Raw genomic sequence first — 27,525 nt, 5'->3', positions numbered from 1 at the left:
CCTTCAAGAAATATCTTCTGGATTTATAGCATAGTTTATCAGCCTAAGCTTCAAATTTTCCTTTTTTCTTTTTTAATGTTGTTTCTGTGTAGGTTTCAGTTTGGCTATCATCTCTTACCTCTTCTGCACCAGGTGTGCCATGTTTGCAGCTAAACTTCTCACTCATATGATGGTTGCTTGTTTGGGTACTCAGGTAAGAAAAAAGGTTGAAGTCTCAAAATGTAAAGTACATATTTACTTTCCTTTTCCTCATTTTCATACCCATGTGTGAACAGACCTCCTGCCGTGTAAATGTTTTTGGAAAATGTAAAGTTTCAACATATGATACTCAAAATTAATTCAATATTCTTATCCTGTGCTGGGAATTCAGTTGCAATTATACATTGTCTGAGAATATATAATGAAAAATGATTTCTGATAGAACATTGTGGGAAAACAGTCCTGTGTGTGGAATACTGTGCTCAGTTCTAGCTGCTGAAAGATTTTGAAAGTGAGAAAGTGAAGTTCAGTTTGGGCCCACAGGCTTTTCTGTCTATGAGCTGTTTTTTGTTTAAATACACTGCATTTGAACTTTTATATGAAATTCTGATTTGTGCAGGATAATTCTTGAGAACACACATGGTGTGCAAGTGTAATAAATTAGTTTAATTACAGAGATACTATTTAGAATGGTTCTGAGTCATTTTGTTATTCATCCTAAACCCCTGAAATCCATGGCTCTCCTGATCTCTTTTCCTTTTGCCATGGAATGATTTTACAAATTTAGAACAAACCTTTTGAAGGAGTATTTTAGTAGGGTAGCTGTTTAGCTAGGGACCTGGCTTGGGGAGGAAATAAAGACAGCTTGGCAACAGCTGTCGAAGAAAAGAAAGCAGCTTTAAGGCTGAGTGAAAAGAGAGTGGATATGTTTGACAAGGGTGAACTGAACTACTGTGCTAGCTGGTCTGAACAGCTGAAGGAAAATCTTTATACAGTTACTTATGTTGGCATACGTTCTGCCTATTGTGAACTAGCCTGACTAGGAAACCTAAATTTAACAGACAACCCTATATAGATGAGATGTGTACAGCTATACTCACATACAAGCATTTAGACATTATACATATGATTAGAAATTTACAATGTAACTTAAAGTTTTGTGGTTTTGTTAACTAATGACTCAGAGGAGCTATTTAAGACAGTTTTAACTGAGAACTTACTATGTGAAAATCGGCTCTCAATAATTCATAGTTTAAATTAAAGGAAAACGTTAGTATTTTCCATTTTTATTTAATAATTTTCAGGCAGTAGTAGACACTCAATTCGTAATTATTAGATCTCAAACCACTGTAGAGAATGAAGGAAGCTGGTGTTTCTCTGTGTAGTTATATTTTTACCAGAAAGAAATTAAAACTGGGAAGCTTTTCATGTTAGTACTGCTTTATGCATACCTGAAATCATGATTATTAGTTAATTAGATAGTTAGAAAATATCAGTTTTCCTCTGATATCTGCACTGGATGTCTACTAGGTTCGTAGTTTTGGGTTGTTTTTAAAATTGCCATCGGTGCACTAGTTACTCGTACCAGTAGATGGCAGTCAAACCTTTTCAGCACGTTGCTCAGAAACTTGCTGTTCCAAGGCTGTGCCTGCTTCGTGGTTGCTCTCAGTAATTAATTTCTCTGTCAGTGATGGGGAATAATGATTCACAACATTCAGCCTTCATTGCATTCTTGATGTGTCTAGAGCTTCCAGAGTTAATGGAGCATTTGTAAAGCATTCAAGAATGGGTTTTTCACCAAGTGTTTGGTGAAACTCCTTGGAAAGACATAAAAGGCTAGATATTTGTAAAACATTTTCATTCCTTTCCAGTATAAGTTCATGCAACAATACCCTAAATGCAAAGAGGAAAAAAATTGCTGGGCTAAGATTTTCAATGTTGGAGTAAATTTAGGTGAAGATTTGTGTGTTGGAAAAATTAAAGTATAATGAGAACATACTTCACAGTGTCTCAATACAGTCATACTAATGAATAAAATTCTTCTTTTCAAAGAGCTGTAAACCTAGATTACAATCTTAATAGGAACCATTGTTATGGCTACTGTGCTTTGCCTGGGAATTCCCAGACAGAATGCATGAATAAGCACTTTATACATGGCTTGTTCATGTATACTCAGCTTGATGCATCTTGTCCACATTTAATTTCAGGGGCCATTTCTACAGTACATACTGAGTATTTCAAATGAATGAATGCGTGCTCAGTTCTCCATTTAGATTTTTCATGAGCACACTGCTGAGCTGCTTTGTGTGTATGCAGTAGATACTTCTCTGGAATATTTGAACATTCCCAATCTGCTTACATCAGTAGCTGTGTACAAATGGCCTGCCATTCTTCTGACCAGTAACGCAAAATCAAAGTCTAATGGTCAAACAGAAAAAAAAGGCATATGGGGAACTGTCCTATTTCTGTCAAACAAAAAATGTATGTTTTCTAATCTATCCAGTCCTCAAACTACAATAGCTCCTGGTATCATCATCCAGCACTGTAATATCTGCAGTGACTACCAAGATGGTGAGCCAAGTTGATCCTACCATTTAATTTGATAGAAAAGTACGATGAAGAATTATACTTACTCTTTTTAAATATTTGAAACTTATGCATTATTCAACCTGAGCAGAAATACAAACATATGTATCAGTTATGTTTTTCAAGAAACAATAGTGCAAACAATCCTAGTTTTAAAAAACTATTAAACATTTATTTAAAAATTATAAACTGCAGCCTTGGTAGAATTGTTTTTGTATTGTTTGGACTTCCTCAATTCTGCCAGATGGTAAATTTTAAAGATATAATGAAATCTCCAAGATGTGGTGAAGGAGCAGGATATGAATGAATGAATGAATGAATGATCATAGAGCCTCTAGCTTCTGCCATTGTACAAAGATGAAAGCTCTGCATTAACAGTGAAACATTGCTTCTGCTGTGCTGCTTTTAATCTTAATTCTTCTCTTACAAAATATGGAAATTCTCACTTTCCCCCATGCATAATCAAAGCCCATAACAAACTGAAATATACCTGGATAGGGGGAGCTTGCAAAGTATGTTCCAGAATGAACTGTGTAGAGTGATTCTCTGGATCATCCACCACAGTGCAGCTCATGCTAGTGAGTGAGTGCCTGCCTCTCTCGTGGCAGTAGAGAGTAGCCTTCGTGTTAATTCAGTCCTCCCTTAGATCAGCCTGGGCCTTTCAGTCAGCTGGTAGGAAGTACTAATTAAAGTACTGTTTCTGAAGAAGCCTGATATAGAGCTTCACTAAACACTAAGTCCATATGAAATATGAAACTTTTATGGAATAGGAAACAATAAATATTTTTATGCATTACTGTAAAGTTAGAGCTCACTTTCTGAGGGTGAGAAAATTTATTTAATTGTCTTTGAGGAAAACTAGGCCTGAGATTTTCCTGCTTTTGATTTCCTTGCTGTAACCTGGCAGCAGCAATAATGCTGAATGTGATACCATCAGCCCTTACCCATGAGGTTTGAGAGGACACAGAGGAAACAGAAAAGAACTGGACCCAGTGATCTAGAATTGGTGCCCACTCTAGAAATTCAACTCCATGATAATGTGTTTCATCTGTTACTTTTTGATGGGAAATGTTTCAACAAGAAGAATTATGAGTAGTAGGTAGTCTTCTTCCACTCTTGATGTCAGTGTTCCTATCTTTGGGATAATAATGTCTAAATTTCTCATCTGCGGAAGGAGAGATTCTACAGATATTATCAGGAGTGGAAAGTGGAAAAGATTACTACTTCTGTTGGAAGAGTATTGAAACTTACAGCTAGCTCAGACACTTTTTGGGGATGTCAGAAGGGAAAGTTGTGTCAATAAGAATGTTCATGTGGGTAAGCTGCTTTCACCAATTCCTTACATAACATCTGTATGATCACAGTAAATAAATGTTAGTTGCTTTAAGCATGCCATTCCAGGGGACGTGATGTATGTTCCCTAGTCCTGATGAAAACTTGTTCCAGTATAATACAACATGTAATAACTCTTGAAATCTCGCCTATTTTCTTTGTTACCATTGTGAGAATTAGGACCTAAACCTTTTCTCCCAGTGACTATTAGATTTCAGACTGAATTATTTAGTAATTTATTAGCTGATTTCAATAATTCCCACCAAGTCAGAGCACAGTGTGAAGTTCATGCAGCTTCTTCACAAGCAGTTTCAGTCTAGTCATAAATACAACTATTTGGGAATTGGATTTACATAAAAGAAAATCTTAGAGTGCAGTAATCTAAATTGAATGCTTTTATAGCAAAGCAGTACAGTTTTATGATCAGTGAGGCTCTGAAGGCCCATCTCTGTTACTACTTGTGAGTCCGCAATATCTAAGAATGAGATAGTCAAAGCTGGAGCTAATCAGAAATTTGTAGTAGAAGAAATTGTAATTTATATCAAGATTTCAGTGACTTTAGAAGCTGTATTGATCATATATATGCACACATTTTAAATACATATATCAGATGTCCTCGGGTGTTAGATAAGGTGTATGAGGTCCTCCAGAATCCAAGAGTCAAGAAATCCTGACCTTAAGAATGTGTATTAAACACTATAAAACCGTGAGGAAGGACTGTTACCATGAAACAACAGCTGTTCGTTACTCCGTTCACCTGGATTTTGTGTGAGAAAGTGGGAAGAGTAGGCTGCTCACAGGAACACCTTATTGCAGAATGTTTTCCTTTTTTACAGCAGAGGGAGTCATTTTGCCTGTGCAGTTCCATCAGGTGCCAAGTTGCCGCAGTTCTGAGAGATTTTATATGAACATGATGCCATCTGTGGATGCTCAGAGCTAAAGCTCAGGCAAGAGTAAAACGCAGTGGAGATGCTCTAAGACCTTGTCTCAGCCTTGTGAGTGTGGAGAAGTAGAATGGGCTGAAATACCTCTGTCCCATGAAGAGAGGGCAGGAAGTGCTTTAGGAGTCATGGCCAGGTGACTGAGTATAAGAAATAAACCTGAAATATTCAATTTAACTATTTTTGTTATTCATTTTAATCAGCTAGTACAGGACTTTGGTCTCTCACAGATAAACTCTAGCTATGGCAGTACCCATATATTTTTACTTTTTCTATTCATAGGGATAATGTTACTTTACCACCCTTGTTCACTTTTCTGATGTTGAGCCACCGTGTAGTGTTAAGGCACAGGCTGTTAGTATTTTTATAGATTATCTCCTAGTGTTTACCAGAACTCGGATATATGAGCAATGCTATAGCATATGTTAGAATGCTGCTACATTATCTCACAACTCCTGTCTCATTGCAAACAGTCAAATGCTCTGTTTATCACTTTAAAGTATAAGAATATGAGATTTTTATCAGCTAATGCCTTCCAGCTCTTTTTTCACTATACCCCGTTTTTTCCCAACATCACAAGCAGTTGTGGACCACACATGGAGAGTAAGAGACAGAAACATTCCCAGGTTGTGTATTTAGTGCTGTTCTTGGTAACTTACTGTGAAGCAGGTTATACTGCTGCTTTCTCTCTGTTTCATGCTTCATTGTCATTTTTCAACTGTTTCTCCCATTTTCTGCCTCCTTTCTTTGTCTGCCTTTGTTCTGTCCTCTCATGTGTGCCATTCTGCTTTAATGAAAAAGTAGTTATCTATTCCTGCTCCTAATTAGCAAATCTTCTATTGCTCGTTTCCCTGCTGAAGCTTTTCTCAACCCTGCCTTGCTGGAGAGGACTGCAGCAAGGTATTGCTGTTACCCATAAATTCAGGCCCTAGAAACAGCTGTGCAGCGTTAATCTGAAGTTTCCAAAACATTCTTAACTTAGCTTATCTCTTGAAGGAAGAAATCCATAGGTGTTCGTGAACAATAGCACGTCAGTAGTTTTCCTTTTTAGCTAATTAAAATTACACTAACCATTGAATGTTTAGCTTCTGTTTTTACTCCACCACTGTCACTTGGCTTGCTTCCATGTGCAAAAATGTTTTAAAAGGGTCTTTTTGTTTCTGTTTTTGACAGTTTTCTCATGACCTACTTCTTCATATCTTCCAGGCAGCTAATGTTCCATACACAGTAGATTAACAAGACCTTTTCCAGACTTAATTGGATCAATTATTTGTATACATGAAACCAGAGCCTGACCTTGCCAGATTCATATAGCAGATGTAGTTTAAAGTGTATTGGGGTGCAGATTGCTTTTGAAAATAACTGAATAAGATCTTCATAAATACCATGTTAGTAATGATTTTGGTTAACACTTATATAATTTTTGGTAGTATAATCAGCAGGCTGTATTAGAATTTTATATGCTGGTGGATCTGATTTTTTTCACATGGTCATTTTTCTCTGTTGGTTGCCTTTTGAGAATGACATTATGGAGATTTATAAGAGTTAAACAAATAGGTTACAACACAAGGCAGACTTTTCTTTTTGATTATTTTTTTATTGTCACAGGTAGATTACGTGAGTATTTATAAAATATGATTTGAAACAAAGACACTAACACAAATGTAGGTCTGACTGGATTCTGAAAAATGACCATGAAAACTGTAAATGCTGGGAATGTCAGTGAATGATCAGTTAAATAATTAATGAAGAGTTTGGGTTGTATATTAGCCAGAGAGAGAAACCAGGAGCATATAAATTAAGTGTTCATATGCCAAAAAAAAATAAACTGACCATATTCAGCCATGGGAAAAAGGCTTAGAAAACCATGATGGTTTATCATAGGATATGCTCTATTTCCATATTTCTATTCCAAGAAAATGAAGGAACAAAGAAGCTCTTTTTGGAATAAGATAGATGAAAGAATAGAAACCAACTAAACACAAGGGATGTTCATTATTAGAAATTGACTTCCATGTCTGGAAGATACTGGGGATAATAGAATTTTATGTGTGTCTCAGGGACAAGAGAGGGGAGTAAGCATACAGGAGATAATTAACTACATTGTTTTACTTCACAGCTGAAATGGGATAGGAATCTTCCCTTAGTCAATAATTGTGGGTCAACTGATAGAAGTAGCTTGGAAAGCACAGGAGTTCAAAGTCTCAAGATTGGCTGTCTGTGAGTAAACAAACAGAATTCAATCAAATGAACACCGGACCATCTCATCACTTACCCAGGGATACAAAATGTCTGCTCCTCCAAAAGGATAGATATTCTGATGAAAACTGTTAGCCCTGCCCTAGTATTTATCCCCAGTCCTTGCTGTGTCCAAAGACTTACAGCATTTTGTTGTGTCCTGCAATAGTTTTGGAGAGACAATTCTCTAGTCTGTGGTGTGATAGAGAGCTATGTGTTCAAACCAGTCCAAGCACAGGTCTTTCACCACTGTGTGGAAACAGGTGGAAAACAGGGGCCATGTGAATGTTTTCACAGCGTTATACAAGGTTAAGCAGAGCCTCTTTACGCAGGCTTTTAGCGTCCTCGTGCTCTACAGTATCCAGGTTCAAAATCAGGAAAACTCAGCCTTGAAAGTGAGTTAGGAAATACTTTATATTTTTGAGACCAAAACCAAAAAAGTTTCTAAAAAATAGCTGAAGCCTTGCTTCATGATAAGTGACCTTTTATTTTTTTTAAATGTGTTCCCACAGTGAACAAAGTTGGGAAGAGAGAGATCAAGTAGACATATAGTATAAATACATCCCATGAAGATACATCAGTCCTCTAAATCTAATTTATACATGGGTTTTTTGTCTTCCCCCCACCTCTTTCATAGGTGTGCATGATTTAGCACAAAATTAGTGAGAGGCAGATAGAGAAATACATAACTGAAAAGTGTAGCTAGAGAGCTGTCTGTTCTATGTAAATTCACACTTAAAATTGGCTCATAGTTGCTATTTGTTACTGTTGAAGTGTTTTTAAAATATTGCAGGTTGTACTTGAGTATAATATTTGATCAAGATACAGCAGTGTACTTAGAGACAATAGAGACATTACATGATCATTTTTAAAAAGTCTCCATGGGAGATAAAAGACAGAGCTCTATAATAAAATCTGTCCTCACATTTAATTGTGTTCTTCAGTTTTCACAGATCCTTGCAACCTCTTGCCCTGTAGCAGAGTTTTGGGTTGATAGGTAGTTAATGTGTTCCTAAACCCTCATCTGAATCATTGCCACGTCATTATCTCATTGTGATATTCCAAGTCCTAGCCGTGATGTGAGACAGGTTAAAGTGATGTCCTTGTTCTTTGTATTTTGTATAAACATGTACCTTGCTTTCTACTTTATGCAGATAAATATATGGCATTAATACTTTGCAGCTCATTACTATCTTTTAGGTGAGATCAGAATGATGGCAACTAATCACTTTAAGGTAATAATTAGTTTGGACATCTCAGCTTCCCACCTTTGAAGAACAAAAGCTTTCAAGATATATTTGATAGTAAATGCTATCTATTGTTAAAATATGTTTTTTTAACATCAGACCACTTTCTTAAAGCCTTGCATAAATGTAGTTTCACTGGAAAAGGAATGGAATAGAAGCAGATAAGGAAGTTGGATGAAATGGAGTTCCCTACTTCAGCCACCTTGTGTGTTATAAAATCGTTTACATTAGTGATCAAAAGGTTACACTATGTGAAATGCTTCTCTCTAATGTATTCTTGGTTGTGTTTTTTATTGGTTGTAAAAGAGTTTATCAATGACATTCTAGCATTTAGACTGTAATCTGTCTTTGTTCTGTGCCTGTATGCTCAATACTGCAAAAGAATAAAATCAAAGGTGAACTTGCTCTTAATTGTGCTAACAGATCAGTCCTGACATAGGAAGCAAATGAGAGGCTATACTGATTTTCTCTTTAGCAGAATGAATGGAAAACTGGTCTTTTTATCACAAGTTCAAATAAGAAGTCACTCCTTAGAAATCCAGTAATAACCATAGACTGAATCTGTGTCTGAGCTTGGCTGGCTTTGGCTGGGAGAAGTAGTCACTGGGAATGTCCCACCAAACCCTCACTCTCTTCTTGTCTGGAAGATTTTCCTTCAGATTTATTATAAACTTTAACTAAGCTCAGTCTAATTTAGAGGTCCAGAAAGTATGCATTGTAAAGTAAATAAAACATGATAAGAGACTTCTCTGAAGGTAGCTGTTCACAGCGTTTGGTTCTAACATCCTGCTGCAGTGTGTGACACTCATCCACACACACAGAGCTGTGATACCTTTCACAGCACTTTCTAAACCTTTAGGTCTCTCACGTTTTATTTTTTTATCTTTATATTGAGACTGATCACTTTTGGAGGAGGAAACTCAGCCTATCACTTTTCCAGTATGAACTGTCAGCCCAAAGACACATATCACCCTTTTCTCTGGCTTCCTCAATGGGAAGTGTCCTTACCAAGTGTCACCCCAGGAAAAAGCATCTTCAAAAGCTTTCTCTGTCTGAAATGCTGAGATGCACAAGTTTTATTAGTGAGCCTGATAAATGTCAGATTCCAGTCCATAAGTCTATTTATCAAGGGAAAAAAGAAGCACTTTATTTTTCTAATCTCAAATTATTGACATATTATCTTCAAAATGTTCCAATATTCTACAGGAGTCTGCTAACATTTAGCTCTGTATAACACAATAGTTTTTCTCTTTTCAAAATTACCGCCTAAGTAGTTAATGTAGTTTTACAAAACTGGAAACATTTTTTTGAAGCAAAACCAAATTAATGTGAGCATTTATTTTTCAGTAGTTCATTGCCCACTCGGTTGATAGTTGTGTATGGGTTGCTCACTTGCAGCTTCATTAGTTTGTGAAGAGTTGCACTATTTGTGAGGCTTAAATGTGCTAAACATAAACAGATATTTGAAGAAAAGAACTCACCTGAGGAATTTTTAATATAAAGAATTCACTTTGTCTTTAGGTCCAGCAGACTTCTTTCCTGCATGAACTTTCTACCGAACATTGTATCACACTACACTTTCAGAATACTTAAAGTTGATGAGGGTTGTCAATTGAGATATATATGTAGCAGATGATTCCAACTTTGGAGGTCATCACTTGCCATCAGTGGTGAAAATCTAAGTGTTGATATCTGTGTTATTTCATAATCCTCCATAATTTAATCTTTAATTGCCCACAAGAAGTTGTAGTGATGCTGTCCTAACATGCACTGAATGATCTTGCATGCTGAATAATCCTAGGTAGGTCCACTGTTTAGCAAATCTTATATGTCACACAACTATAGTCAAACACAGAGAGAACGTGAAACTATAGAAAATGCTTTGTAAGACTTCTTTTGGTGCCATCCTAATTTTGAGCTGCAATACAGGTAAAGAATTGGCAGATTTGTAGCTTTTGTAACTAACTTTCAACCAAGATCCAACATCAGATGAATTTACTACATTTATTTAGGGGAGAGAAGCACAATTTTTAAACGGTATTGAAGTTCTGTAAAGTCAAACAGATGGGTAGAGTCCTTATGATTTAATTTTCAGCATTTTTAGTCTGAAGAAAAATAGTGTTGGGATGTTAACTCAGGCTCATCATTCTGCTTTCTATTATACTTTCATGCCCGCTTGTCAAGACTTTCAATTTGTACATTATTTTCTTCAGAGGAAAGAAACTAGTGAGGTTAAGAATATGTTTTTGATTGATAATTGCCAACTAATATACTCTTAAGATAGAATGAGATAGATGGATTAATTGTGGTACATGTCCTAAATAAGTTATTCGCTAGGTCACCTTTTTGAACATAATTTTTAATAAGACCAGTGCTTTCTAACTAAGATTTGCAAAGCTTATTGTAGTAACATCTTCTGACAGACATTAATGTTCAGGAAAGTCAAGTGTCACTGATAAATTAGAAATATTTATTACTCATCTCAGACTAGGTTTCCTTTCCTTTCCCTATCCTAGCAAGACTTCCCTGCACATCAGATGGAAATCCAGAGACTCAAGTATTTTTCTTACAGTTTGCTTTTAGCCTCAGTCTAGCTGTGTGGTCAGTTCAATATCATGATTGCCCTCTCTTTGTCGTGACCCATCAGACCTAATCTCAGATGATCAGGATTTCAAAAAATAATTCTCTTTTGTTTTGCAAGTCTGGAAGTCCGTTCAGAATAAGTAAAAGTTCTGTAGATCTACACTTTATCATTTGAAAAACAGAAAAAGCATGCCCTCTGTATTCACAGTTAACTGTCCTTTCCTCAAGGTACTGAGGTTTCTTTCTCTCTAAGCCTAAGGAGAGAACCTGGTATTTGTTTATTTTAGAGGTTTGGAAGTGGGTGTTTAGGGTTTTTTTTTTCACTTTGTCAGATTTTCTTGCGTTGCTATAGGTCATCAATGTAGTGACTCTAAATTGGCTTTTGGCAATGGGAAGCTTGTTCCTCTGTGTGATAAGATTCTCCTAAGTTTGGGCTTTGCTTTTATTTGTTATTCATCTTTTCACACTTCTGTGTAAAATTATGTAAGTTGTAACTCTGTGGTTTTCTTATCACTGGGTCATTTCTCTTTCTGTGCTTTTGCTGGTGTTTGTTTTAAAAACAAATCTGTCCATGAAAGTTCCTCCTGTCATGTCATGTAGTTTTTTGGTCTAGTGCTTAGTTGCATTTGTGGTGACTTGAGGAGAATTATGAACAGAGAATGACTTTGACCCAAATACAGCTGCTGAGTAATTTCAGGGTAGAAATTAACTGGTCATTAATAGACAAATCACAGAACAGAATAAGAGAATAATTAGGATGAGAGGATCTCTAGAGATCATGTAGTCCAACTCCTTGTTCAATACTTCCCACTCAAATGAGAGAGTATAGAGAGAGCTGTGTAGTTTAGATTTCATTCTGATCAAACAAGTATATGCTAGAAAATGGCTTGTTTCTTGTAATTCTAGTGTTTCTGGATGGATTTGAAATTCAAAATGGGATTTGGAGAGTTTGTTCTTGATACAACTCAGATTGTCCCAAATTATAAATTAGAAGCTTCCAATTGCAATGGATCATAATTAAGCAATGATCTGAATGCTCTAAATAGTCTACAGAATTCCAACTAGAATTTATTTTTCAAAATGCTACATTTAGTGATAACGCTTGGAGATGTGAATTAAGGTAATTCTGATTGTTTAGCTCTGCAAATCATATTGTTGCCTGCTGAATTTTAGAAAACATATTTATTTGGTTGGTTTCAATGGTTCCAGTGACGGTATTTTTTGTATATTATATTTCGTTGTTCTGGGTGATATGTTCATCACTTCGGTTTCAGAGGTATATGCTTTTTATTTAAGAGTTTTCTAGAATATAAAAGCTTGGAGTTACCAGATACATTAAGTTTTTAATATTATTTTCTAAACTGTGTTCAAGCAATTCAAGGGAAGCAACCAAACCAGACTTTCTCTCACACTGTAATAAGACGCCAGATTAACTCTGCGGGGATATATGTATCTGAGACACACACTGTCACCATTTCCTCCTGAAGACTGAAATGCTGAAATGTTGTGCTGGAGGTTCTTCTTGCAGAACAGGTTTGACCAAAGGCAAGGCTACTGCATACCTCTCACAGAATCCTTTAGAAGCCTAATCTCCACCTCTATTTAATTTCCTAATCTGTTTTCTCTATCACATGGCCTCTATTGATTTGAGCACTTGTTTGTCTCACACTTAACTTTGATTTAGAATGTGGATCAAGATCAAGACGTTTGGTGTCAGGTTAATTCCTGCCAATGAGGTCCCATTTCATGTGAAATGAAGATATATTTTATATTTAGGTAGCTCATTTATATCAAGCTTTTGTAAGCCTATTAGGATCTTCATTTTACGTAGAAAAGTGAAGAAAAGCAGCACACTGTGGTACAGGAAAAGTACTCTTCTTGTTTATTTAAAAAAATTTAAAAGCAAACAAATGAAATTATCATATGCTTTATACATTGTGTTGAAGTTATTAATAAGATTAAGAATAACACCAGGAAAGACTTCTGGTAAATCCAGCCACGTAAAGGAGTACTGAAGCTTCTGGTAGCATCAGCCACTCCTGAGCTACATAGGAAGTAGGCTCCAAGCAGTTTTGTGAGAATCTAGAAAAAATTAAGCAATCCAACCCTGCAGTCACTCAGTCTTGTTTGATTCATATGTAACTGCCAAGTTATGCTGGCTAAGTGCTGCTGAAGTCTGTAGAGTCCACCTGCCCCGTGTTTTCTAGGTATTTATGTTAGACAGAGGTGGAGCTGCATGAGAATGTCTGAAAAATTTTACTTTTTCAGCAACTCTTTCAGTTGTTGTATGGACTTCAAAAAGGCTGTCTTCAGTTTAGTAAACCTAGCCTCCCCATGCTCCTTTCCTACAGTGATTCGAGTTAGACTTTTGCTTTGAATTGCTTTGTGGGGGAGTCTATGACTCCTTCTTGTCTACAGTGAGATTATGTTTGCCACACTGAATTTGACCTTTGTGAGTGAGTTTCTCCACTTCAGTTTAGTGCTGTCTTCATCTTGCTGGTATCAAAACAAAGCAGAACCTAATTAGCATTTGGAGTGTTAAAGCATAGAAACAGAAATGAGCAGTAATCACAAAGTTGTCCAACAATAACAAATATTTCCTTTTTCTTTTTAGTATAAATATAAAGAATATGGGTGGGAAAATTAAGGTAGCTTCTAAAATTTTATAAAAAGAAATATATATTTTTGAATTAGACATCTAAAAACGGTTTAGCTGTCTTGGATCAGTAATTTAAATCTTAATTAATTAATTTTGTGTTAAAACATCAGAACTGAAATTACATATGATAAGAAACTTATTTAGTAAAATGGTTAGTTACTAGACTAAATGAAAGTTACTAGTGTGGGTAATGAACTTTATAGATTTGTTTTTCTTTGCTGTCCAGTTTTTTATTAAATCATCATTTAATTTCTTGAAAAATGTCAGTGTAGAAGTATTTCAAATTGGGAAGTTCTTTCAAAAGCATTGGTTTAAATTTCTTTCAAAAGAAGTCCGTATATTTAAAAACAGGAAAGAAATTCCTTTCCCTTGACTGAAAAAAAACAAAAGAAAAATTTGTTTTGGTTGGTTTGATATTGGTCTGTTTATCTAAGTGGCATTGTAGCGTCTATGACTTTGTTTAAAGACCTAGATGATGAATGCTAAATGTTATTAATGGATAGTGAACTATATGAAACTACATATGATAAACTATTTAAGTCATATGTGAAAGTGATTAGATGTGGCAAAAATTAATTGTAGATTTTGTCTTTGTGTTGATAATTGCTGTGAAATTCCATACAATACCATCCTACTTGAGTCAGTTGGCCAAGCTGCAGGCATTTCCAAGACAAGAAAAGCACAATAGTAATCTTACATGACCACCTCATATAATCAGAGATAGACAAACGTGGGTTTTTTTTTTTTTACAGAATGGAAATTAAATAGTTAGGCTGCAATTCCCAGAAAAGTTGCTCTCACTCATTATTTCTGGCTTATTTATGTTTAAAAAGTAATAACAACTAAGAATAAGACACTATCTAGTAACTTGTATTGCCGGAAATGATGACAGTACTAAATAGATTTTCTTTTTGTAAAGAGGTCCAATTACTCCATTATTAATGATATTATTTAAGTACTCATTAAATGTGACATTCTTTAATGGGTTCATGTTAGTTTAAAACCTTCATTAAAGGATTACTGTGGGAAGTTTTGTAATCTTGTATTTTTCCATCCCTCCAGTGTTATATTTCCTATTGTCCCTATGAATTCAGGAGCTTTTTTTATTTGGACAGTGAATATAGGATCTCAGGCCCTTGATGAAAGTGAAGATTATATAGATTTCAGATGATAGAAGAAACTGGAAACAATTAAGCTTTATCAGTTTTCATTGTCCTCTTTGAAATTACTGTGTGATGTTACAGTGGTGTTTTTTTGTTCTGTGACCTCAATATCAGATGGCAATTTCCTATCTTGATAAGAGTGTCCCATTAAATAGTACTGAGTTTTGCAAGTTACAGGATACTATCCCAATATGAGAAACAGGGCAACCAGGAACTTCTACATTTAATTGTGACTGTATCTTCTACACTGTGTAGTTAATAGAGAAGGAAGTGTCAACATACAGTTGGCATTGCTGCTATTCCCTTGATTTTGGACGACTGGTATTTTAATATCCTAGACTGTTGAAAAAAAATTAGTTCATATCTAACACTGTTTTCTGTTGTAATTTTTTGTAGTTGTAACCATCATAATTATACCTAGAGTTAAATTGGTAAGGAAGATATTACTGACATTTTTTTTTCCCAAAACATGGAAAATTTGTCCTTCGATACGTTTTATGAATTAAGAAGTATTTTTCATTAGACCAAAGTTTTATGTTTCCAAAGAGAGTGTTTCTATCTACAGTCAATAATCAATTTCTGTCACTTTTCCACTTACTGTAAGTTATTCTTCAAGGAGGTTCATTTATTTCGTCAGGCCCACTTAGGGATAAGTATCTCAAGATGTGAGAATCTAGTTGCAGAATTTGTTTCAGAACTGGAATTCTAACTGTAGTACACTGACATTGGATGGATCATGTATTAAGGATGTTTTGAGGATCTTCAGTGCACTGTCATTCCTCAGAGAATCAGTGTCAGTGTCAGTGAAAAATAAAGTATAAAAATATAAATTATGTAAAATTTTCCATATTTTAAAAGTGTATCTAAACAGTACCAGACTAAGAACACCTGACTTTGTATACACACATAGATATATGCATATAAGTTCATGTGGAGATATGTATATATATGCACACACACACATAGGAAAAGTTACAGAGAAAAGAGAGCAAAAAACAGTGATTAGGTAGAGAAAATCATAGACTTCAGAATGTGTGCATATTTAAGTAGATATTTTTATTTTATCTTTTCTATAACATTATTATCAAATATGGGAACCTGGTGGTTGTGCCTTTCTACTACCTTCCTTTTTTTTACTCCAATTTATTCCTGAAATCCCACATGTTCAGCAGACTGATTATTTTTGTAATGCCAGCTGGTTTTGAAGTATTTCAAGTGTGTTCCAAGATGGATTTATACTGAAGAAATGTCATCTCCTCTTAAGACTGTGATCACATATGCTATAGTTAGTCTAGCGACTTAGCTTCTTGTAAGCCTGCCTGATTCATGAGACACAGACCATTTTTCCTTTGAATTGTCCTACTGTGATTCAAAGTGCAGAGGCACCCCCATTATATCCCTTTGCCAGGTTAATGAAAGTTTGTTTCATATGCAGGGAGACCAGTATGTTTCCTCCCACAGTAGTTACTGGAGTTTTCATTGTTTTCCTTTCTTTCTTCAGACTTGATCAGCTGCTGCTTAACAATGACTCATATCAGGCTTGTGCTCGTTTGTAGCCACCTCTCCATCCTCTCCTGTTTCCCACCCTTGCTACGCTGAAATGATTTCTTCTTTCCTTCTTCCTTCTGCAGTCTCTGTAACTAAGACTTCACTCCTTCACTGATCATTACCATCCATGACCTCTTCATGTCTAGTCCTTCACTCTACATGAATGCTGAATGCTGTGATTTGACTTTCTAATGCTTTCTCAAAAATGTCTTTCTCCTTCTGATACCTCCCTGCAACTCCTGTTATTCCCCACACTAATCTCAACATAAACTTCTTGCATTTCACTGAGCTAATGAACTCTGTCATCTCCTTTTTATTTAACCAGTAGGCCTTGTTAACTCTTCAAATTACGGTCACCAGTTGTTACTGGGCATCATAGGCTCATTCTTTCTTATTGTGGGACTCTTCTTAATGTGCTCAGTTACAAATGCCTTTGCCGTGGTGGTAAAGATGAGAAACTTGTCTTCCCTGTTCCCATGAAACATTACAGCAGGAAGCCATTCAGGTCCAAAACCAACTTTGTCTTGTGATAACCAAGACCTTTCCTTTGAATTGACACATTGGTCTGCGTTAATTCTGTATATGAATGTGGTGTGTACAGTTCAGGCATGATTTGAATACCTAATAAGCTCTGATGAGAGAACATTGGGATGTTATGTAGTTTAAATTGAGATACTGCAGGCAGCAGTGGTGGGGCAGGAGGTTGGTGTTTGAGATCTGAAGAGCAATCAAAGTCGGAAATTTGAAAATAGTAAACAATAGGAGCTTGGAGAGAGAGGATCAGTCGAGCGTTTCTCTTCTCAGAATGTTTTCCCTCTTGACTATCACATTTATTGGTGGAAAAACATGAGGGAATGAGTAAGATTTTAACAGAAGTGATACAACTTTCAGTTATTTTTTAGAAGCTGTGAAGTTAAACACAAGAAGAACTGTACAATTTCAAGGGTATTTTCATTTCATTTTTACTATTCAGAATTAAGTATAAAATAATATAATATTTTCTCTTCATTTAATAACCTTCTTGCTTTTGATTATGAACCATGTAGAAATTTTAAAAACTTGAACGTGCTGATTTTATTAATTTAAGTCTTTGTTTAACCAAATATGATATTGTTAACTTAAATAATATCACTGTCGTTCCAGATGGCTGTGATTTAATAGAATCGTTATCTCAACTGCACAAGTACATAAGCCTTGCTTCAAAAATAGGGACAAATGAAATATGTAGCCTAAGCCTAAACTCTATTAGATAATGCAAGTCCTCACACCTAATTTATGAGTTGAATTTGCTTTTGACATTTTTTCAGTTTTATGAAGTTTAATTTATTATAATGCTATGCATTATAACTCAGTAAAAGGCATAAGGCTCAAAGATACCACTAATTGACCCTGGTATAGGCTTGCAAACTGGACAACTATGCTAGTGTAGCATTTAACTCAAACCAGTTAGTTCTGCCAAAAAGACGAGGCTTGTTTGTGTCCATCTAGACATGATGTAACTGTTCTTCCAAGCACCAGGTGGTATTTGGTACTGCTGTACTTCACTGTTGGGATGTAATGGCTTAGGCTGTCAGGGCAAGTGTGTCATTAACACACTCTGATTCAATTTTTAACATTCAGATTAGCAGTGTGGTGCAGTATATACCTTTCTCCTCAGTCTCATCTGCTTGTACTTTTTTACCTGTTCTACACCAGAACAGGTTCATTGTCTGCAGAACCATCCACAATTTGTTTTTCTATTGGTAACAAAAAATTGAATAAAGTAAGTTACATCATTAATTAAGAAATTGGATTGGACAATTTGATACTTAGAAAGGCTCTAATGCCCTCTCCTAGGTATATATCTTTCTGTGAGATATTTGATGATATTTACAAATAACAGCAGCTTGGAAAGAAATAAAACAACATATACTAATTAAATTGCCAATGTCAAGAATTGCAAACTGGGCTATTGATATACAGTAAGACAGGAAAAATAAGTATCTCTCTCTGTATATTTGTCATTCTTATTGCAAAGTGTTTTAACAGTGATCATATAGAAGTCTGTGTATTTTTGTGTATGTGTTTGTATAGCTGAAATAAGAGTCATACCTCCCATGTGCTTTTTCTTTTTGTTGGTTTTCTTTTCAGTATACTGTACTGGCTGTGGTTAAGATGAAGTTAATGTTCTTGATAACAGACTCTGTAGTGCAGTGTTGATAACAGACCAGTGCTTTGGCTGTTGCTGAAGAGGTCTTGTGCAGTGTCAAGGCTTTCTTTTTTTCCCACTGCCTCCATGGCGGGTAGGCTGGTGGTGGGCAAGAGGCAGGAGGGGACACAGTGGAAACAGACGACCCCAGGTGACCAAAGTGATATTCAATACCACATAACGTCATATTCAGAGATAAAAACTGAGGGGTCTTGCTTGGAGACTGGCTGAGCATCTGTGTGCTTGTGGTAAGTGGTGAGTGATTGCTTTTGTATCACTTGTTTTGATTCTCTTTCATTTGCTTACCAAATTGTCTTTATTGTGATTAATTTTTCATATGTATGAATATTATTCCCATTGTTTTCATATGACTGAGCTGAAAGCCAGTGAGGAAAGCATTTTCAAAATTTGCATTGTTTTTATAATTTTAATTGTTTTTATTTTTCTACCATATCGCAGCAGATATTTTTGTTAAAGAAAAGCTATGTTTTATGAAGGAGAGAAGCATCCTAGTGGAGTTTCCTTTCTAAACAGAGAATTATAACACCACTGAAATATTGCAGGAACAAGTATTTGTCCTAAGGTACTATTCCTGACAGAATGATAATTATCTTCCTTGTGTCAAGTATAATACATTTCCTTTCTCGAAGTAAACAGTCTTCGTAGTGAAATTATAATAAAAACTTGCAGTGGGTTTTACGTATGTGAGAAATACTCTGACTAGTGCTTTAAATGTCTAGAAAAAAGTACCAAAATTTACAAATTTATTAATATCATATTTATGATTAAACTTCCTGTGTATCAGTGAACAGATGTACCTAAACACCAGCTTCTGAAAAAATTTCTACAGAATTTTCTCACCAGATATTTAGCCAGCCATATTTGGACATGCAAATGCAATATCCAGAAATATATTTTCTGCTTCAGTAAAGAAATCTGTAGTTTATCAGTAAAGGCCACACACTCCTTTTACTTTTTATATTTCTGGAATATCACATACCACTGTAACTTGTTTGGCCTTGTCTCAGATGCCTCAATTTCCCTCAGTTTTCCTCTGCCCAAGGGTTATGAAATCTCTACTCTGAATCACACTTAACTGCAATGAAGGAGGTTTTTTTTGTTTTTCAAGGTTTACTTCTGCCTGAAAAGTAGAATACACCTAATTCCCCAGGACCTTTTTTTCACCTTTACCAGTATTTTAACCTTTACTTTGCCTTGTTCAAGTGTCTGTAAGGTAAAGTTCACAAAATCATATTTTTATTTGATTATCTAGTACTAGATCACAGAAATAAATTGCCATTCTGTTTTGCAAACTTGTCTATCAAAACATGGAATAACAAAAATAACAAAAATACCAAATATACATCATATATCACATGCAGATTTTCCTCATTAATTCTGAAACCTGCAAATAATTACAAAATTCCTTGATAAACATAGGCTTAAAATGAACAAAATGTTGATTTAGGAATTAGATTAACAATAAGCCTTGAAGTATTTTTGAGGGGAAAAAGCCTCACTGTGTTTTTCACAATTTCTTGGTATTCATCTTCACTAAAAATTAGAGCAGGTGGACATTTTCTGAAAACTTATCTCATTGTTTTATTTTTAGAATGAAAAGTTTGGATTTATTTTTGACCAGAGTCAAAAGAGAAAAAGATTGAGCCTAAACCTGGCTCTACTGAGCATTATTAGAAAATAGAAAGCTGAAACTGGAAAGACTAATAGGAATCTTAGGCAATATAGGTAGAGACTTGTTGGTTGAGGTGCTCTCTGGGATAAAGGAGAATGGCTCAGCAGACAGGTAAATCTCCTGAGCTGTAGCTTCTGTTGAAGATTTCTGATGCTTTTACTCTCGTTTGCTCTCTGAAAACACTTCAGGTGGTCTTTAGGTTAGTACAATTTTGAAATATGATATTTTTTCATCTTATTTTTGCCTTTTCTTCAAAAAAGTGGTTTTTTTCTTGAGTTTTACATAAATGTCTGTCTGTTTAATGACTGTTCCTGGCCCAAAAATGTCAGAGAAGCTTAGAAATTATCCAGTGTCAGCTGTTAATTTTGCCAGACAGTTTTAAGAGCATTTTTCTAACTCATTCATTGCATGTGTATTCTTACTAGTATATGGGGAGATTGGGAGAGGTTTTTTTGGCAGACATGTCCAGGTTGAATAAGATAGCACATATCTTAGAGGAACATTAGAAGCAGGTAAACCTGGAAGCAAAGCTTGTACTGCACTGCAACATGCTAACACACTGAAACACATGAGGGCTATAAAAGTTTTTGTTATCCATAACAGGTTGTGCTGGGGATCTGGCTTAAAGATGAACCTACAAACGTGTAATATTTTTTTATGTCTGATCTTTCTTTCCCATCTCAGATTCAAACTTTTTCTCATTGAGTCTTTCACTCAGCATGTACTGCTGAGATACAGTGATCTGATTTTGACTGGCTTCTTTTTTCATAAACTTCAAACATGTACACCTCAGACATAAGTCTTCATATGTCTTCATTTGGTTATTTTCTTTAAAAATTACAAAGCCGCTACCAAAAAAACAGAAAACAAAAAAAAAACCTGCAAAAAACAACCCCAAGGTGTGCTAGGTTCAGTAAATGAAGGTAATAAGGCTTAGTGTGCGTGTGCCAATGAGTCTGTAAAGAAAAGTTGCCCCACCTTAAACCTCAAGCAGTATTCACCTGCCAACATCACTAGGATTTTGCATACCAGGTCCTGTTTATTCAAACTGTTGCCACAGGAGCTAATATTTCAGCCTTGTTTGCCATTGACAGAACATGCCAGTTTTCAACTTATCTCCCTCTCCTTTCCGAGTATTGCAATTGTAGAAGAATTTTGTCAACAGTGCTGCATTACCTGGCTTTATCAAACAAGCTGTAACTATGAAGGAGGTGCAGCAGCAAAGATGCTAGTGTCCTACTGCTGCTATTGAACTGATGCCTGTTTGATTTCTCTTTCCTCTTCCCCGTGTACCTATCAATGAAAAGGTTCATTTTTATAAACAGCGTTTGTCCAAGCGAGGATTTGTGAAGGTTGTTGATAGTCAGACATAGTCAGTTCCCTAAGAGTGAAACTTTAATATGGAGATACAGTTCCACAGAAACTACACACCCTAATGTGAGCTGTTTCAGCATGCCCTGTTCTCACCCTGAATAAAGATGGTTCATTTCATCTTGGGACCTGACTACTGGGCTATAGGCTAGTCTGGGTGGGAGGCTCCCTTCACTTCCCCTTTTGATGCTGTGCCAGCTCAAAAAAGATATATCAGAATTCCTTAGGTCAAAGCAAGAGAGCAAGAGGGAGCATGACTGCGACTGAATGAATCGGTCACCATTTAGAAGAGAGAAGATCATGGTTCTGATTGCTGCTCAAAAGACTGCATAAGAGCCTTATGTTAAAGTTTTTAGAGTTCAGAGATGTGGGTCTGCATCCCATGCTAACCCACAGGTTGAGGAGGGCATGGAAGCCATATCTTTCCACTTCTTAGGTGGATCTTAAAACCACTGATCTCTTGTATAAAAGAAGGTCATTGTTGCCATCCTAAAATTTGTGGTTTTTAAAAAGATCAATCTTCTCCTAAGTATAGAAGAAACTGTCTGTCTGTGAACCCTAATCAATTCCTGAACACATATAGAATCATGTTATCATAGAGTCCTAAGGGTTGGAAAGATTCTTAACGATTATCTAGTCCCAACCCCTCCTGCCGTGGGCAGGGACACCTCCCACTAGACCAAGTTGCTCAAGGCCTTATCCAACCTGGCCTTGAACTCTGCCAGGGTTGGGGCATCCACAACGTCCCTGGACAACCTGATACAGTCTCTCAAAGTAAAGAATTTCCTCCTAATATCTAGCCTAAAGTTCCCCTCTTTCAATTGGTACCCATTACTACTCTTTTCATTACAGTTCCTGATGAAGATACTCTCTCCAGCTTCCCCACAGGCCCCCTTCAGATACTGGAAGTTTGCTATGAGGGCTCCATACAACCTTCACCAGGCTGAACAGACAACTCTCTCAGCCTGTTTTCTTTGCTAGGGAGGTGCTTCAGTTCTCTTACCAACTTCTTGGCCCTCCTCTGGACTTGCTCCAACAGTTCCATGTCTTTATGTTGGGGGCACCAGAACTGTACCCAGTACTCCAGGTGGGGTCTCACAAGAGCAGAGTAAAGGGGGTGAATCTCATCCCCCACTTGCTGGCCACACTCTTTTGGATGCAGCCCAGGACATGTTTGGCTTTCTGGGCTGCGAGCACACACTCCAGATCATGTTGAGTTTTTCATCAACCATCACACTCAAGTCTTTCTCCAAAGAGTTGCTCTCAATCACTTCTCCAGCCAACCTGTAGGCGTGTCTGGGATTGCCACAACACAGGTGTAGGACCTTGCACTTTGCTTTGTTGAACTTCATGACGTTGGCACAGGCCTGGCTCTCAAGCCTGTCCAGGTCCCTGTGGATGACATCTGTTCTCTCCAGTGTGTGTGACTGCACCACTCAGCTTAGGGTCATCAGTGAACTTGCTGAGGCCACCCTCGATCCCACTGTCCGTGTCACTGACTAAGATGTTGAACAGTATCAGCCCCAGTACAGACCCCTGAGAAACACCACTCGCTGCTGGTCTCCACACAGACAATGAGTCATTGACCTCAACTCTTTGTGTATGGCCGTCCAGCCAGTTTTTTGTCCACTGAGTGGTCCCTCCATCAAATCCACATCCCTCCAATTTAGAGACAAGGATGTCATGCAGGACAGTGTTAAAATTTGTGGATAAGTCCAGGTAGATGATATCTGTTGTTCTGCCTCCATCCATCAGTGTTGTAGCCCCATCACCAGATTTGTCAGGCATGATTTCCCCTTCATAAAGCCATGATGGCTGTTACCAATCACCTCTTTGTTTTGTTACTTGGATGTTACCAATCACCTCTTTGTTTTCCATGTGCCTTAGCATAGTTTCCATGAGAATCTGCTCCATGATCTTGCCTGGCAAAAAGGTGAGACTGACTGGTCTGTAGTTCCCCAGTTCTTGCACTTTCCCCTTTGTAAAAATTGAGGTTATATTTCCCTTTTCCCAGTCATCAGGAACTGATGCCACAATTTTTAAAAAATTATGGATAGTGGCTTAGCAGCTTCATCTGCAAACTACCTCAGGACCTGTGGATGAATCTTACCAGATACCATGGACTTGTGCAGTGTCAATATCAACACCTTCCTACAACTCTGAATTGCAGCCTAATTTATGAGAAGAGATGAGTTTTTATGGACGTTTCTCCCTTCCGTGTTTCCTAGAATAGGACTTGCTGATAGAGAACATGCTCTGTGCAGTCTGTGCTCAAAATACTGGGAGATTGTGGCAGTAATGGGACAAAGACACACCCCAGCATGGCCTGGTATGCACCAAAGTATGTTCTTTTTGTCTCATAACTTGACTGTCCATCTTGGAGAACCATTTGCAGCATGTCTGGTTAGAGCTAGCTCCCTGACAAAGAGGTCAGACTCCTAATTCAAAGGAGGGACCTACTACAAGATCCAGGCAGCTACATTTTAGGGCTGCAGTCTGGTTTTTAGGTTACATTGCTTGAGATCACACAGGGTAGTTATGGTGATATTGGGCATTTGCTGAACTCCTAGACCTCAGACTAGCATCTTAACTATACTTTCTCCATAACACAAAGCATTAATTGCATTTAAAAGACTGCCTTTTCTCACTCTGATCAATATTTAAAGAGGGTAATCTAGCCTAGTTTTGAGAATATTTGGCAATAGTCTCAATGATATGCTATAATAGCTTGAGTAATTTTTAAAATACTATTAATGTTGTAATACAATCTGTAAGTTTCTTAAATATAGACCATGTTGAGATACCTTGAAGTTCTGAAACTTTTTTGTTTTCACATATACTTGTTTTTTCCTTTACTATTTAAATTGACAATCTCAGTTAGTTTGCAGTGGGGCTTTTAGTTTCCTGTGCAATTTAATGAAGTCTACCCTTAGGCATCATTCATCATTCATCATTCATCATTGCCAAGTCTCCTCAACTCCCTCCCCCAAATAACAGCAAACTGTTAAGAAAATGTTGTTTCATACACAGAAATACCTGCATTCATGCATTTCAGTAGCTATTTTTTATATATATATAAGATCAGAACCAACTTCATCTCTAAAACAGTAAGTAATCAGCTCTAGAAAACAGTAAACAATATAAAATGAAAGAAACTTTCCTAGTATTCACTGTCAAGGCTTTGTTCTCTTCACTGAAAAGAAGATCCTGAATCATCTTTTTTCCCCAGGTTGTGACCTAAGCCAGTAACAAGTTGACAGAACAAAAAATCCTAGATATGCAGATCATTCAATTCTGTATATTGAATGTAGCTGTTTAATCTTTTGAGGCCATCACATAGCTTTGTAAGAGATATATTAATACAAAAATATTAAGAATAAGATAACATTGTGCTATAAAAATCAAGCAACTTATGAAAGAGAAAACAATTACTTAATTTTCTCTGCTAATAATATACTTTCTTTGAAAAAAAATGAAGTTACTGAAAAATAAATTCCCTGGAGAAAATAAGAAAAAAAAATAAGAAACTAGTATTTCCTTCTGATTGAACTAACTATAGAGTCGTATAATTATTTAGGATGGGAAAGATGTCTAAGATCATCAAGTCCAACTGTTAACCCAGCTGCCAAGTCCACTGCTAAACCATGTTCACATGTGCCACATCTACATGTCTTTTAAATCCCTCCAGGGATGGTGACTGCATCTCTTCCCTGGGCAGCTTGTTCCAGGGCTTGACAACACATTTAGTGAAGAATTTTTCCTAACATCCAATCTAAACCTCCCCTGGCACAACTTGAGGATGTTTCCTCTTGTCCTGTCACTAGTTGCCTGGGAGAAGAGACTGACACCCACCTGGCTACAACCTCCCTTCGGGTGGTTGTAGAGAGGGACAAGGTCCCCCCTGAGCCTCCATTTCTCCAGGCTGACCCCCCGCAACTCCCTCAGCTACTCCTCATGAGACTTGTGCTCCAGACCCTTTCCCAGCTCTGTTGCCCTTTTCTGGACATGCTCCAGCACCTCAATATCTTTCTTGCTGTGAGGGGACCGAAACTGAATCCAGGATTCAAGTAGCAACCTCAACAGTACTGAATACAGGGGGGCTACCACTGCCCTGGTCCTGCTGGCCACACTATTTCTGAGACAAGCCAGGATGCCTTTGGCCTTCTTGGCCACTTGGGCACACTGCTGGCTCATTTTCAGCTGCTGTCAACCAGCACCCTCAGGTCCTTTTTCGCTGGGCAGCTTCCCAGCTACTCTTCCTCCGGCCTGTAGTGCTGCTCGGGGTTGTTGTGGCCAAAGTGCAGGACTCGGTTTGGCCTTGTGGAATCTCACACCATTGCTGTTGGCCCATTGATCCAGCCCATCCAAATCACTCTGCAGAGCCTTGCTGCTCTCCAGCAGTTCAACACTCCTACTCAACTTGGTGTTGTCTACAAACTGATTGAGGGTGCACTTGATCCCCAGATTATTGATAAAGGCATTAAACAACCTCACCCCAACACTGAGCCCTGGGGAACACCACTTGTGACCAGTTGCTGACAGGATTGATCTCCATTCACCACTGTGTTTTGGGCCTGGCCATCCAGGCGATGTTTCAGTCAGTGAACAGGACACTGGTCTCCTTCGCCCCGGTTCCATAGCTGTCTGTTCCAGAAGCTGTGCTTTGATTCAGATTTCCTGTTCCGCCTCCATAGAGGGGATGTTTCCACACCACTTTCTTGTACCCTGTTTTCCCTAAGACCCTTTTTGCTGTACTGCCAATCTATTTAGCAAAAGTCCCATGTGTTCACCATGTGATGGGTATACCATGGATCAGAAGCAAACATTTTATTGTGGTCCTGGGTTGAAAATAACCAAATAATAATATAAAAAAATAACCTACTATGAAGACCAAGCAGACTTTCCTGAGCTCATTATGTATGACAGGATTTTTTGCTGTTGGCAGGAAGAGAGAATGTTACTGAAGCAAACTGTGTTAGCAAAAATGAAATATAAATACTTGGAATTGCAATCCCAGAGTGTTCAAAAAATAGTTTGAAGATAGCCCTGTAAAGTTTCTACTTCTGATAACCAGAGTAGTTCCTAAATCTACTGCGAGACTTTTGATTTGACAGAAGTCATATTGTTTCCCTTCTGCTCTGTGCCTGGCAATCACATATAAAGGTTCTCCAATTTTTGTTTTAATTTTATTTTTATGATATGCTGCTTGGGAGATGTCTGTTTCAATCCCTTCGGTAGCCAGTTATATGAAACCTCTGTGATTTTATTACAGCATCCTGAGTGACAGGTGATGTCATAGTTTGCCGTGATTATGAGCGTGGTTGTCTGAATGCAGAATACATTTATTTCTGCTGCCACTCTGAAATTTTCCTTGACCTGCATGGTGTTTACAAGCCACCTGTCTTGCCCACATTTATCTAATGAACAGCTGAGCTTTAGAATGGCTTTTCTCTTTCAGAGTGAAGAAGAGCCTGTTAAACACTCTGATCGGTAGAGGCAACATGTTCCATTTTCCTGACATTATGTATCAATAAGCTGATTAGATTTATCAAATATATTTGATAAAAATTTAAATATGATAGTTTCATAATTTCTTGGTATATTAGTTAGTCTTGCTGAAGACTGAAAGTAGAATATGCTTCCATTTGGGTTTTCTTTATAAAAACTGTAAAAATCCAAGAAAAACATGGCATCTTTTTGGTGATCCTAAGAAAGCAGAAGCTCACTGAAAATGGTAGCTAAATTTGCCTCCTGAAATCTGTATTTCATTGACTATGTCAATAATTATATATTTAATTGAAAATGTTTAAACTGAATGGTGCCCATACTCTCCCTGTAAAGTTTACAGTATCTGAAAGCAGGCTTTGTACAAATAGGTATACTTTTTTAGTAAAGGGACTATCAAAAAATGTGGCAGTTAGTCCTGCAAGTGAGTAGCCGTTGGCTTACATAGAGTTTAGCTTTCTGAATAGTTATACTCTAGCTATAAGAATCAAT

General features: G+C 37.0%; 1 protein-coding gene across 2 annotated transcripts in view; it reads left to right on the top strand.

Moving 5' to 3' along the window:
- ADGRV1 (adhesion G protein-coupled receptor V1) overlaps positions 1-27,525 on the top strand; it is a 266,144-nt gene that overhangs the window by 130,107 nt on the left and 108,512 nt on the right. For both annotated transcript variants that reach the window (XM_027671225.1, XM_027671226.1), the window contains one exon: positions 93-193. In XM_027671225.1, coding sequence (XP_027527026.1) covers positions 93-193 — 101 coding nt within the window. The remainder of the gene's footprint in view (positions 1-92; positions 194-27,525) is intronic.

Source organism: Neopelma chrysocephalum, unplaced genomic scaffold (assembly GCF_003984885.1).
Source record: "Neopelma chrysocephalum unplaced genomic scaffold, ASM398488v2 Primary Assembly neopelma1_97065, whole genome shotgun sequence".
Lineage (NCBI taxonomy): Eukaryota > Metazoa > Chordata > Aves > Passeriformes > Pipridae > Neopelma > Neopelma chrysocephalum.
Note: the sequence above shows the minus strand (reverse complement) of the source record. Positions and strands in the feature narration are given on the sequence as shown.